The following is a 14,108-nucleotide window of genomic DNA, read 5'->3' on the forward strand; positions in this document are numbered from 1 at the left end:
GGGGCTGGCGTAAGGTGCTGCATGAAGAATGTGTGGAGGTGAAGGGGCATTTTTTTTTGCTGAGTTTGAAGGGGGCTGGATAAGAAGAGTGATGACGCTATACAGTGTACTTACTTTTGAACTCCTTGAAGCTGGCTTCTGACCTTCCCACTACAGGACCCTCTCTCTCAACTCTCACTTAATGACATTTCCTCAGTCCTTATACTCCTTGACCTGACCTTTTGATGGTGATTGGCATGGCTGACCAACCCTGTCCTCTTGATAGTTTTTCCTTATGTGGGTTCCTGATGATGGAACCTCTTGGTTTTCTTGACGGGTTTTCATTATTTCCTTTGCTAACTCCCCTCCCAAACCATTACAATGGTCTCCTACAAATGCTCCCTACCTTTCATTTCTCTCTCTCCCCACCCCCAATCCATCCATTTATCTCTCTTTCAATATATATTTATTGAGTCCCTACCATGTGCCAAGCACATGGGAGCTATTAAACTGTAGTTGAAGTAATCTTAATGTATAGCTCTGATCATGTTACTTATTTGTTCAAAAATTTTTACTGGTTCTCTGGTGCAAACGATATCCAGATTCTTTGCCCTGGCACTCCGGGTTTTAGTGGACATCTGTTGTTTTTGTGACCTAGCTGCCATTCACCTTCTCTGGAGAGCTGTACCCCAATCTTCCCCTGGAGCGCCAGCCCCTGCACACCTTTAGTCCACATGGTTTGGGTGTGACTAGCTGCCCCCTTCCCCCCACTCCAGGCATGGGCACCTGCCCCAGGTCTAAGCCACTCAGGGCATCATGTTCCTTGCCTCAGAGATTAGTTCCAAGATGGGTCAGGAACCCAACTACAGCCATTAAAAAAGCATTTAGGAACTTCCCTGGTGGTCCAGTGGTTAAGACTCTGCACTTCCACTGCAAGGGGCGCGGGTTCGATCCCTGGCGGGCAACTAAGATCCCGCATGCCACACGGTGTGTGCAAAAAAAAAAAAAAAAAAAAAAAAAGCATTTAAAAACAAAGAGGGACTTCCCTGGTGGTGCAGTGGTTAAGAATCCGCCTGCCAATGCAGGGGACACAGGTTCGAACCCTGGTCCGGGAAGATCCCACGTGCTGCGGAGCAACTAAGCCCGTGCGCCACAACTACTGAGCCTGCGCTCTAGAGCCTGCGAGCCACAACTACTGAAGACCGCGTGCCTAGAGCCCATGCTCCGCAACAAGAGAAGCCACCGCAATGAGAAGACTGCGCACCTCAGTGAAGAGTAGCCCCCGCTCACCACAACTAGAGAAAGCCCGCGCAGCAACGAGACCCAATGCAGCCAAAAATAAATAAATAAATTTATTTAAAGAAAAGATAAGTAAAATAAAAATAAAGAGACTTTACTCACACAGGCCTTGAATTAGTGAAGATGCAAAGGCTGGAGCTGCTGCAGCCATCTTAGAACACCAACGGAAGTGAGAGCTTATCTGAAAACAGAACCTAACAGCAGAGAAGAAAAATGGCGAGAAACCAGGTCCTTGGGACACTGTCTGAGCCCTTGAATCATGCCATGACTGAAGCCAGCCCCCACCCCAGAACTCTCAGTTACACGACCCAATATGCACCCCCTGGGCTGGAGCGGTTGGATCGGACTTTCTGTCTTTTGCATGTGAAAGAGTCTTGCTTGATGCAAAGGTCCTCCGAAGCATCCCAGCTTCATCTCACCACACCCTACTCGCATATGAAGGCTTGTATACTAATTTATTGCTTTCCTCACACTTGGCCATCTCTGTCTCTCTAGAATGCTCCCCATCTTTTCCAACTTCTCTCACTCAAATTATATCTAATCTTTAAGCTTCTGTTCTAATAGACTTTCCTCCAAGAAGCCATTCTCCAATTTCCCCCAATAACAAATGTTTGTCGAATAAATGACTAACTGAACAAACAATGACATAGAGAAACAGGGTCCAAGGAGGGGGTTCGCCAAACTGCTGTACAGACCTGAGTTCCAGAAATCCTGTTCGTCACCCCTCAGGGCTTGGGACTTTCTTTTCCCATCTTCCTACTGGTCTAAATCCCTGCTTCCTACACTCTTTGGTCATCATTTCCCAGAAAATTTCCCTTGGGATGCTGGCTTTTTAGAATGTTAGTAGACACTTAAAACAGAAAACTCCAAACTCTAAAATCAACCCAAGGAAAAAGAAAAGAAAAGAAAAGAAAAAAAAAAAAAGATCTGGCTATTAAATATGTTTGGAAAATTCTGGGTTAAACAAAGATTTTTGTTTTTAACGCATGGAGGTGGGTTGGGGGCAGGATGTGTAGCCCTTCTCCAATTTACTCGTAAAACAAGTACCAGTACAGAGGGAAGTGCCACATTCTTCCCTGCAGAGAAGTTCTGGTTGAAGGCAGTGCATTTTATTTTATATACACATATAAATATCCTACCCTTTGTTCAAGGTGCCTATTTGCTCTGCACAGAGACTATTATGAACACAGAAAACGGTTCATTGTTAAACACTGCATGCTAAGTGGTTTTGCTTTCTGGCAAATCTCCAAACCATAATTATTAAGGGACTCTGAGCTGCTGAGGAATTCTTGGGTTACAGAGGCTTTGATCTGCCCCTGTCTTCTCTCCTCAACATAAATTTCCACGGTGTGGCTGACTTTCATTGTCTGTCCCCAGCAGTGGGGCAGCTTCGAAGGTGAGGACTGAACAGCATTGCAAGGTGAGCAGGTAACTGCTGAGACTGTGCTCTGGCTGAAGCCCTGAGCCCACTGGAGCCCCACACGGCTGTAACCAAGGGAACGGACAAGGTCTGTCCAAGTATTGGACTCGGAATGCGGTGACCTCGAATCTTCCATTTCCCACATGCTCTGGGAAGCCCAGGTTGTGGGCCTCCCTCAGGATCGGGCTTCCATCTGGGGGAAGCTTTGTTATTTTATTCCCATCAAAGTTGAGAGATCTGGTCCAAAAGTCTTTGGGTACCTCCAGCTATTTGGCGAGTGTTGACCTCAAACTCAGGCAGCTGTCTTCTAGACAAAGTGAAGATACCTCAACTCGGTCACAAACCGTTAGGTCAAACTTTCGACAGAGCTAACTAAACTCCTTTCTACTGAAACACAGGATGGAATGTCAAGGGGAACATACTATGCCTTCAGCCTCCTTTAAATTCTCCCCTGCCTGAAAAGAGAGATGGGAAAGAACACCCAGATGTTCATGAAGCTACGACAGAAGGAATTAAAAGATGCCTCTAAAATAAAGTGGTAAGGTTCTCTAATTGGGAGAATGAAAAAAGGATTCTGTAACAAACAGAAAGCTTCTCGTTTTCTACCATTAAAGAAATATCATTTAGCATTTGGATTGAGGACAGAACCTTGTTCACTTTTTGACATTTGTTTTTCTTCCTACTTTAATACAGCTGTGAGATATGTGATCACTCCCATTTTACAGATGACAAAACCGAGGCCAAGAGAGTAAAGCCAACTAGTTTAGGATAGAGGAGACTCTCTGATTCCCAGATCACTATTCTCTCTCAAGTTGGCACTGCCCTTCAAAGGTCTCCTTCCCAGATGGGAAAGCACCTCAGTTATGGGCCCTCTGTTGGTGGGTGGAGAATGGGGATGGAGAAACACAGGCAAGGAGAGAATGAGGGAGAAGACAGAAATCAGGGTCCCTCAGGGCAGCAACTAGAAACCAGAGGTTCTAATGCAGAGGAAGCTCAGAGAACTGCCCAGACCTCGCCTGTGTGTGTGTGTGTGTGTGTGTGTGTGTGCGTGCGTGTGTGTGTGTGTGTGTGTGTGTGTGTGTGGCGGGGGGGAGAGGAGCCAGAATAGAGTTTCCTTCAAGTGTCAGCTCCCATTAGGAGAGGCAGAGAATAGAAGCAGAACACCAGGGGGGCCTAGTAATGAGCCCCAACCATGCTCTTCACTGTCTGTTAGAAGCTGCTGCTCTCTGGGAAGGAGTCAGGTGATCAATCACAAAGAGGAGAGAGGAGCACCCCTCCCTGGGCAGCTGGGCCCAGTTCCAAAAGGCTTGGCTGTGGGGCAGTACACGAGGCTTCTGAGCCTCCTGCCCTGAATGGGTCGACTTAGCAGGACCCCCTTTTGTCCCCTGACTTCAATCTATTCCACTCCCCTCCTTCCCTTTGGCATCTGTCTTAGGAAGATGCAGATGAGCTCATTCCGGAAACGGGAGACCTTTCTTCCCACTCATGGTGAAGGTCAATGATTCACGTAGCTAAAAATAAACTTAAGGCCACCTATCAATAAAAGGAAAAGAAACACACACACAAAATTCAATTCCCCTGCTATTTAAATTACAGCAAGGAACATAAAACCTTATTTAGTACATATAACCAACACTCAAATATGTAAACTTTAATTACATGTTCTGGACCAGTGAGAGTAAAATGAGGAGAAAAGGAGGAGGAAAGGTGAGGGTAGGGGAAAGCCGCAAACTAAAGGAGAGAAAGCCCAGGGGTAGGAGGTGAGGCCCCAGCTCAGAAGTAGGGAAGCAAGCAAGAAGTGGGAGGAGGCACAAAAAAGTGGAGGGGGAGGTGATTTGCAGTGCTCTGGGCAATGCTTATTAGTGGGCAACTCTTACCTACAACTCCTACTGATCTTTATCCTTAAACTTTCAGGTGCCCCCCCTTGGAATGGGGGAGCCACAAGAGTCCACTGGAGAAAAACCGTTGAATTAAATGGAGGACCCCCAGCTGAATTAGAATTTTAGGTAAATGATGAATACCATTTCAGCATATGTTATGTCCCAAATACTGCATGGGGCATACTTACACAAAAATGTTTTTCGTGATTTATCTGAAATTTAAATTCAACTGGGTGTCCTGGGACTTCCCTGGTGGTCCAGTGGTTAAAAATCTGCCTCCCAATGCAGGGGACCTGGGTTCGATCCCTGGTCGGGGAAGTAAGATCCCACATGCCACCCGTCAACTAAGCTGCGCGCCGCAACTGAGCCCATGCACTCTGGACCTCGCACACCACAACTAGAGAGAAGCCCACGCGCCTCAACGAAGAGCCCATGCACCTCAACGAAAGATCCCGCATGCTGCAATGAAGATCCTGCATGCTGCACCTAAGACCCCGACACAGCCAAATAAATAATAAATAAATAAAAGAAAAAGAAAAAGAAAAAGAAAAAGAAAAACAAATTTAACTGTGTGTCCTGTATTTTCATTCGCTAAATTTGGCAACCCTGTACTGGAGGCCAAACCATTCTTTGGATCAGAACTCAAAGACCAGGCCAATATTTATACTGAGGGTTGGGGGGAAAATCAAGTGGAAGGCCACTTTTGGAAATGAATGAAGCAGCACAGAGATTTGCTAGGCAGGATGGCAGTCAGCAATTGAGGGATATCAATCCTCAAGTTTTCTCCTCCTGAGCTGCCTATTTCCTGCTATTCTCTGCTAGTACAACTGTCAGCAGCCCCTCTCCCAGCCAAGGGTCACAGACACTAAAAGGTGTAACCGTACACAGAGTTACACTGGGATTATGGATAACTTGGCCTGTGTGGGGTTTCCTGAAGATTCTGAAAGATTCTGGAGGTTCTGAGGTGGAGAGTGACCTTGCAGAACACTAAGGAACAAGTAAAGCCAAAACAAAACACAGTCGATAATCTAGGGTGCTAAAAAAAATATTAACCTCAGTTTTAGTCACTGTCACTTTCCTGGTGATGTGACTGAGCCCAGGCCACTGTGCTCAGGGTAGGGGGCATTGAAGCTGCCCTCAACCGGAAGCTCCAGGTTCACCGAGCAGTTGTTGAAGAGGACACAGGAGCCATCGCTACTGCCCTTGCTAAGGGGCCAAGAGACCATCTTGGGGCTGAAACAGAAAGAGCTGCCTCTCCCGAGTTCTGATCCACGGGGCTCCGGGGGAAACTGGCAATGCTACAAATTGCCCAACATTCGACTACAATTGAGGCAGCATGTGTTCTGTTCACCGTTGTTCCTATTTACTCTGATTGCACACCCAGACAGTTCATGCATTTGAGCTCCTTGCCAGGTCCCTGTAGGTACCAGAGACTGTAATTCATAATATATGGCCTTCTAGACTTTAAAAAATTATGTATTTACATAAAACTATTATTATTTATAAGTGGGATCATTCTACAAATTCTCTTCTATTTGCTTTTTTCAGGTAACGATATATCATGAATACCTTTGCACATCAGTTCACAGAGATTTACTACATTATTTTAAACTGCCCTGTGGTATGGGGATATATCCAACTTTATTTAATGTCCTTTGATGGACATTTAGGTTGCTCCTTCTTTTCCTGCTGTAAACAAGATTGAAAGGAATAAACTTGTACGTGTATCTTTGCACTTGTGCACATATTTCTATAGGATAAATTCCTAGAAGTAGAATTACTGGATCAATTGGTATATACATAGATTAAAATTTCTACAGATAACATTAAACTCCCTCTAAAAATGTACCAATTTACAGTCTCACCAGCTATGATCGCGCCTGTTCCTCCACAGCCTTACACATCCTGAGTAAGGGTCATCTTTTTTAAAATTTATTTTATTTATTATTTTTGGCTGCATTGGGTTTTCATTGCTGTGCGCGGGCTTTCTCTAGTTGTGGCGGGCTGGGGCTGCTCTTTGTTGTGGTGCACAGGCTTCTCATTGCGGTGGCTTCTCTTGTTGCGGAGCACAGGCTCTAGGCGCGTGGGCTTCGGTAGTTGTGGCGTGTGGGCTTTGGTAGTTGTGGCGTGTGGGCTTTGGTAGTTGTGGTGTATGAGCTCAGTAGTTGTGGCTCGCAGGCTCTAGAGCGCAGGCTAGTAGTTGTGGCGCACGGGCTTAGTTGCTCCGCAGCATGTGGGATCTTCCCAGACCAGGGTTCGAACCCATGTCCCCTGCATTGGCAGGCGGATTCTTAACCACTGCACCACCAGGGAAGCCCAAACATCATCTTTTTATCCTTTGCCAGCAAGATACGGGGAAAATGCCCAGACATTGTTGTTCTAGTTGGCATTTCTTTATTAGTCAGGATGAGCATTTTTTCCAAATGTGTACTGTTCATGGTTATTTTTTTCTTCCACAAAGTGCTTGGTTTTAATCTTTTGCCTCTTTTTCTATTATCTTCATTTATTGATTTTTAAAGAAGTCATTGTATGCTATGGATAAAAATTTAATTGTCTAAAATAATGCCAAGTATCTCCCCTGAGGAGAGGCTCATCTTCTTAAATCTTGATGGTGTTTTCATCTGTTTGGGCCCCAAAGGAGTTTTTAATTTTTATTCTGTCATTGGCATAACTTATTTACAAGATGGTGTGTAAATATCCAAGTGGCATTTTATTGTTAATATTTTTATTTTAAATTTCTAGTTTGCTTGCAATTTGGTCAGAATGTGGCCTAGAAAGTTTCCTACTTTATGGAATTGAAATTTTCTTGATGACTCAAAATATCAATTTTTTTTTTTTTTTGTGGTATGCGGGCCTCCCTTTGCTGTGGCCTCTCCCGTTGCGGAGCACAGGCTCCGGACGCGCAGGCCCAGCGGCCATGGCTCACGGGCCCAGCCGCTCCGCAGCATGTGGGATCCTCCCAGACCGGGACGCGAACCCGGTTCCCTCGCATCGGCAGGCGGACGCGCAACCACTGCGCCACCAGGGAAGCCCCCAAAATATCAATTTTTATAAATGTTATGTAGATATTTGAAATGGATGCTTAATTTTCTGTCTGCAGAATACCAGGTTAAAATATATCCAAGTTTTTAAACATGGCATTCAAATCCTTTATAACCTTATTTATGTTTAATCTGCTTGACCTTATAAATTCTGAGGAAGGAAGGTTAAAGTATCCTACTTTGGTTGTAATTTTAACAATTTTTTCCCCTAATATTTATGATAGTGTGTCTTTTTTGGGGGGAATGTATACTGTGATGCTATTTTGCCTGATATATAAAGGTTTATGCCTGCTACATCTTCTTTGTAGATTACACCTTTTATTATCCAATGTGTCCCTTTCTGTCCATCTTCCTACTTTTTGTCGAAATTTTAGTTTGCCTAGTATTACTGTTGCCACCCCTGCTTTCTTTTTGTTGACGTTTGCCTGAATAGTTTTGTTCATCCCTTTATTTTCAACCACTCCATATCATTTTTGATGTATCTCCTGTATCAAAGTGACACAGCTAGAGGTACTCCCTTCTTCCTTGGTAAAAGAACTCTAGGTAATACACCCAGGCCAAAAGAACACATTTCTCTGCCCACCTTGCAGCTAAATATGGCCATGTTATCAATTTGTGGCCAACAAGAAGGGAAAGAGCATGAGCTCTTACTGCTCTTCTTTCTTTCCTTTCTTCTCATCTGCAATGAGGATGGGACAGCTGAGGCTTCCAGCAGCCATCTGGGACCAAGAGGTGACCTTGAGGATGGAAGGCACATGCCAGGAGAGGGAAGCAGAAAGACAGAGGCAGCCTGGGGCCTGCGTCTCTCATGACTGAGAGCTGCCAATCAGCCTCGACAACTCCTCAGGGATCACTTTAACCCGAGAGAGGAACTTCCACTGTGTTCAAACCATGGTTGGTTTGGTTTTTCTGTTACATTTAGACATTGGATTTCTAAAAATTACATCAGATGTTGCCTTTCTGGTAGGGGAAAACTCAATCCAAGAGTAACTGTCTTAATTGAAATACAGTAGAAAATGTCAAGGTGCATCCTACGTAAAAACACAAATATTAAAAAAAAATAAGAGTAATTGTCTTGGTACTTCCTTGGTGGTCCAGTGGTAAAGAATCTGTCTTCCAATGCAGGGGACGTGGGTTCGATCCCTGGTCAGGGAACTAAGATCCCACATGCCATGGGGCAACTAAGCCCTTGCGCCACAACTACAGAGCCCACGTGCCCTGGAGCCTGAGCGCCACAACTAGAGAGAGAAAATCCACACGCCACGACTAGAGAGAAGGCCGCACGCCACAATGAAGAGCCCACGCCACAATGAAAGATCCCACATGCCTCAACAAAGATCCCACAACTAAGACCCAATGCAGCAAAAAAAAAAAAAAAAAAAAGAAAGAAAAAGAAAAAGTAATTGTCTTTTTCCCTTAATGATTTCAGTCAATTCCTTTTTTTCAGTTACATTAGCAGTTATGTTAAAAATGCTTAACAAACACATCCGGACATTTCTTTTCAAGAGTAATCCTTTCGGGTCTTGCAGCTCCGAGTATGGTCTCTTGAGCCGCATCAACAGCCCCTGGGAGTCTGTGAGAAATGGGGAATCTCATGCCCTCCCTAGACCTACTGAATCAGAAGCTGATTTTCACAAGATCCTCAGGTCATCTGCGTACACAGTGAAGTGTGAAAACCACTGCTTTAGAGGGCACTGGCGCCCCCTCCCCTCTTCTGGGTAATGTTCATGACCATCTCAATTTCCTACTTAGAACCTGAGAGGGCTCCCATAGAGAGCCAAGCCGTCAGCAGGGCATTCTAGGCCTTTGAAGATCCGGCCCTCACCTCTCCAGTTTCGGTTCTTGTTCTTCTCCCATCCTACTCACACTCTCATGCTGGACTGCTTATAGTTCCCTAATATGTCACGGCGCTTCCTGGGAGCACGCTGAGCCCTCACCTAGAGCCCGCCCATCAGCCCCCGCCTCTTCCTTGCTAACAGAAGTCCCATTCTGTTGTGGGAGGCGATGCATCAGCTCCAGGTGATGCGTCTAGCCCCATCTCATTTTTTTTTTTTTTTTTTTTTGTGGTATGCGGGCCTTCCTCTGCTGTGGCCTCTCCCGTTGCGGAGCACAGGCTCCGGACGCACAGGCTCAGCGGCCATGGCTCACGGGCCCAGCCGCTCCGCGGCATGTGGGATCCTCCCATACCGGGGCGCGAACCCGGTTCCCCTGCATCGGCAGGCGGACGCGCAACCACTGCGCCACCAGGGAAGCCCCCATCTCATTTTCCTTTGCATGACTGACTCTTCCTCTCTCAGCCTACCTTGGTAGCTGAGATGGCCATGTACCCAGAACTAGTCAAGGAGACATGCAGAGATAGCTGCTGGGGTCAGGGGGCGGGGCTGGGGACATTTTTTCTTCCTGAATAAAAAGAACCTCTGTGATAAGAAAACTGTATGTTCTTGCTCCTTCCTTCCTACCTAGAACGCTGAGGTGCTCTCTGGAGGTGCAAACACCATCTTGTAACCATGGGAACAAGCATGAGGTCAAGTCAATGTGCTGAAGAATACAAAGCAGAAAGACCGAAAGAGCCAGGTCCTTGAGTGGAGTTGGCTTCTCTGCCCCCATGCCCCCTTCCTCCTTTCTCTTCCCATCTGCTCCAGCTCTCCCTTCACCTCTCCTTTAGCTGGTATAACATGGAAGCGATGTATATTTAGCCCATTAGCTGTATTATACTAGATTCCCTATTTGTAATTTACAGTCATGGCTAAGTTGAGCCTTTCATTATAAATATCACCTGTCTCCCCCAAATCCACCACTCTAAAGTGAGCCGAGTGGGTTTTTAATTCTCCGAGAATCTGAAGTTATCTTCCCCCATGGGTTAGAGCCAGTCAACTCCCATCCAGGCAAACCCACGCTCGCTCTCCCGTCCCCGGCCCTCCTTCATACCCAGGTGCCTGGCCCTGGTTCTAGGAGGCTATGTCATGGGGCACCTTGCCTATTGGGACTGATTTTTAAAAAATTTCTGTGGTTTCTGGGGAGTAGATGTAAACTGGAGTGAAAAGAAATTGAAGTTTGAAATTCGGTGAACTTTTCCCTGCCCCTGACATGTGAATAATGACTTGCTGATAGAAGCGGCTTTTTCAAAGATGAAAAGCAATCTAAGATTTATGGACAACTCTGTTCAAAAAGACCCAGCGCTGTTTGGAGTCAAGGTAGAAACAATATCGGGCGATTCCTACATGTTTTCTGGTTGGAGGAAGGGCAGGGCAGGGAGGAACTTGGGGAAAAAAGAGATGGCAAGAGGATGAAAGGAGGGGTTGGAACTGGGTGGAGTAGAACATGGGAAGGCCAGCACTTGGGAAGATGTCTTGTGCCCAGCCTCTGAGCTCTAGAGTGACATGAACGTGACAACCATTTCTGGCGAACGGCGGTGAACGAAACAGGGTTGCTTTTTGGTATTGTTTTTACCTAAGTGCCCTGCGGCTCACACCTCCTGTGTGGATGGTGAGGAAGATGGGGACCAGGAGAGCTGTCCACATGAAGACGAATGAACCTTTTGTCTGAAACTGGGACTTCTGCTTCCGAGGGTTCTGCCCCTCATTGTGCGTTTGGGGAGCCCCCAGAAAAATATTCCTGCCAATTTCTCAGAGTCACATCTAGAATACTTGGCCAGAATTCTGCTCCTGGTTGGACTAGTCTGTTACCAGCCACCACTGTCTCCCCCACCAACCCCCACCCCTCCCTGAAAGGCCAGGGGTCGGGGCGGGGGCACTGCTAGGAGCAGCTCTGTCACTGTGCATCTGGACAGCCTCCTGGGTCTTGTGGCTGCAGAGCCAACATTTCTGATGTATATTTTATAACCACAGTTTCAAAGTATAAAAAGAGAGTGCGAAAAATAAAAACAGGCTCACAATCAGAGCCTGCTGGTTAGAGAGGTTAGAGAAATAATAAAGTTAGAGGAACCAAACTGAAAACTTGAAGAGCATGTGCATGCCTTGGCAAGGAGAGTTCCAGGGCCAGACTTAGGCAGAGCCTTTCCTAAGTGCTTAAGGAAGTTCATCTCCCACTTAAAGTCTGTTATCACTCCTGTCCCCCGCCTCCTCCCGGGGAGTTACTTATGAAGGAAGGTTTCCCAGCCAGCCTGCCAAGCCAGGCATCTTGAACGGGGACTGGCCGAGGCAGGAGCTGCATGAAAAGCCCGCAAAGGCTGTGGGTCAAGGTGCCGCTCAGTTCTGCTTCTTCAAACGCACCCGAGCTGTAACTCAAAACCTGAAAACAACCTGAATCCTTTTCCAAACACAAACCAAATCTTTTATGTCAGGTTCCATATATTTTCCTAACTCCATTCCCCAGCCCAGCCCTACTCCACAGCAGAAACCAATTTGCTTAACAGAGCAGGTCCTGGGAGTTTTCCTCCTCGAAGCTCTCATTTGGAACGGATTAAGGAGGAGGAGAGGGTAAGAATCTGACTTTTTTTCTTTTGCTTTTGAAAAAAATTAACACACTGGTGACTCTGAAGCACAACCACTATGTTCTATGACTGGCTTTTAAAGATGAAGAAAATTTCATTTTCTAGTATAACCAGACAAGATTGCTTGGGGAGCCCCTGCCAATCCATCCCAGTCTAAAGGCCCAGGTTTGGATCTTTGGGGACCCTGGACTTGCTGTGAGGCTGGGCAGGGGACTCTGACCTAGGGAGAGCTGCCCACCTCAAACCTTGTGTCTACATTTACCTCTCAAATAACACATGCTTCAGGACAATATGTCAGCCCGACATGAGCTACTTGAGAATTTTACACGCCCAGCTTTGCTCTGATGGAGGCTCCTGCCCTTAACAAGTTTACGGTGTGGGTGGGATCATAACCAAGAAATAATATATGGGCTTCCCTGGTGGCGCAGTGGTTAAGAATCCGCCTGCCAATGCGGGAGACACGGGTTTGAGCCCTTGGTCCGGGAGGATCCCACATGTCGTGGAGCAACTAAGCCCGCGAGCCACAACTACTGAGCCCGTGTGCCACAATGACTGAAGTCTGCGCACCTAGAGCCCGTTCTCCCAACAAGAGAAGCCACCGCAATGAGAAGCCCACACACTGCAACGAAGAGTAATAGCCCCTGCTCGCCAAAACCAGAGAAAAGCCCACGTGCAGCAACGAAGACTCAATGCAGCCAAAAATAAATAAAATAAAATAAATTTATAAAAAAAAAAAAAGAAACAATATATGACCTTAACAGTGTGGGTCTGACAAAAGGAAAGAGAACACAAAGGCCTGGAAGGCTTTGTGGGAAAGGAAGGCCTGGGGCTGGGCCTTGTAGAATCAGTACCGTTTATGTCGGTAGATAAGGACATACCAGGCACAAGACCAATATGGTCAAAAGCACAGAGGGAACAGGCAAGGTGTATGTAAGGAGATGGCCTTGGGATTCTCTACGTTTCCCCATTCTTGGGTCTCTTCTAAGTGTGGTCTCCCCATTAATTAGATATCTTTCTAGTAAATTCTGGCTATGGGTAATACCATTGCAAGGCTTACAATCTTATTTCCTACTAAAGTTTGCTTGCAGCTTGGGTGATATGTGTTCCTAAGAAATGTAATAGACATAAGCAACTAAACTTATCAAGTCAGTGAGAAATTTTAGATTAAAATTCTTTGTGTTGATTATTGATGACCTCCTTTTCTTACAAAATTGGCCATATGAGTTGCTAAAAAAAATAATTTGGATGCAAATAAAGGGAAACCTGTTGATTTTAGGTAAAATAACACCTGAGAGGGTAAACTCCCAACAGCTTAAGGCCAGAGCCTCTATCTTAATTATGTCTGAGTCCCTAGCTATTAGCAAGCAACCAGAACTTTCCAGGAACTCGGTAATTAGTACCTGTATGAAAAAAAGAAGATGGGAAATGGCAAGACATGAATCTCCCCAAATCAATTTTTCCCTCCTTACATAGAAACAGACCTTCTAGCTGCACACACATCATATTTCCGAGCCTTCTATGCTGAGCTGTGTAGCACACGACTAAGTCCTGGCTGATGAGGTGCCACTGGAAGCGGCGTATGTAACTCCTCTCCGTCCCTCCCGCTCACAGGCTTGTGGATATGGCGATGGGAGCTGGAACTGCCACCTTGGACCACCAGAGGGATGGTGCCTACTGAAAACGGCAGCACACCAAGAAAGGAGCTGTGGGTCCCTGGTGATTGTAGAGCAGCACAGCTGTCCACTGAGCCTTTGTGTGAGGACAGAGAGACAAGCCACTAACTCATTTAGGCCACTTTTCACTTGGGTCTGTACCAGGTGGCAAATCTATACCCAGGCTAAAACACCAGCTGTCTCATGTCTGAAACCCCAAGAAAATACTTCAGAAAGTCCATTTCAAGATAGGCCCCAAAGTAAGATCCTTAATTGTAACTCCTGTAACTTGAGTACTTCAGCTGGAGGTGGTGGGAGGGTGAAGAGGGAAATAGCATGTGAGAGAGAGAAAGAGAGAGAGAGGCAGAGAGAGGGGAAGAGACA

The 14,108-nt window shown here is 46.1% G+C and overlaps 1 protein-coding gene across 1 annotated transcript in view; it reads right to left on the reverse strand.

The window, feature by feature from the left end:
- Positions 1-1,380: 1,380 nt before the first annotated feature.
- THADA (THADA armadillo repeat containing) overlaps positions 1,381-14,108 on the reverse strand; it is a 305,797-nt gene continuing 293,069 nt past the window's right edge. The window contains exon 37 of the mRNA XM_007128982.4: positions 1,381-1,472. Coding sequence (XP_007129044.2) covers positions 1,456-1,472 — 17 coding nt within the window. The 3' untranslated portion in view covers positions 1,381-1,455. The remainder of the gene's footprint in view (positions 1,473-14,108) is intronic.

This window comes from Physeter macrocephalus, chromosome 12, assembly GCF_002837175.3.
Source record: "Physeter macrocephalus isolate SW-GA chromosome 12, ASM283717v5, whole genome shotgun sequence".
Lineage (NCBI taxonomy): Eukaryota > Metazoa > Chordata > Mammalia > Artiodactyla > Physeteridae > Physeter > Physeter macrocephalus.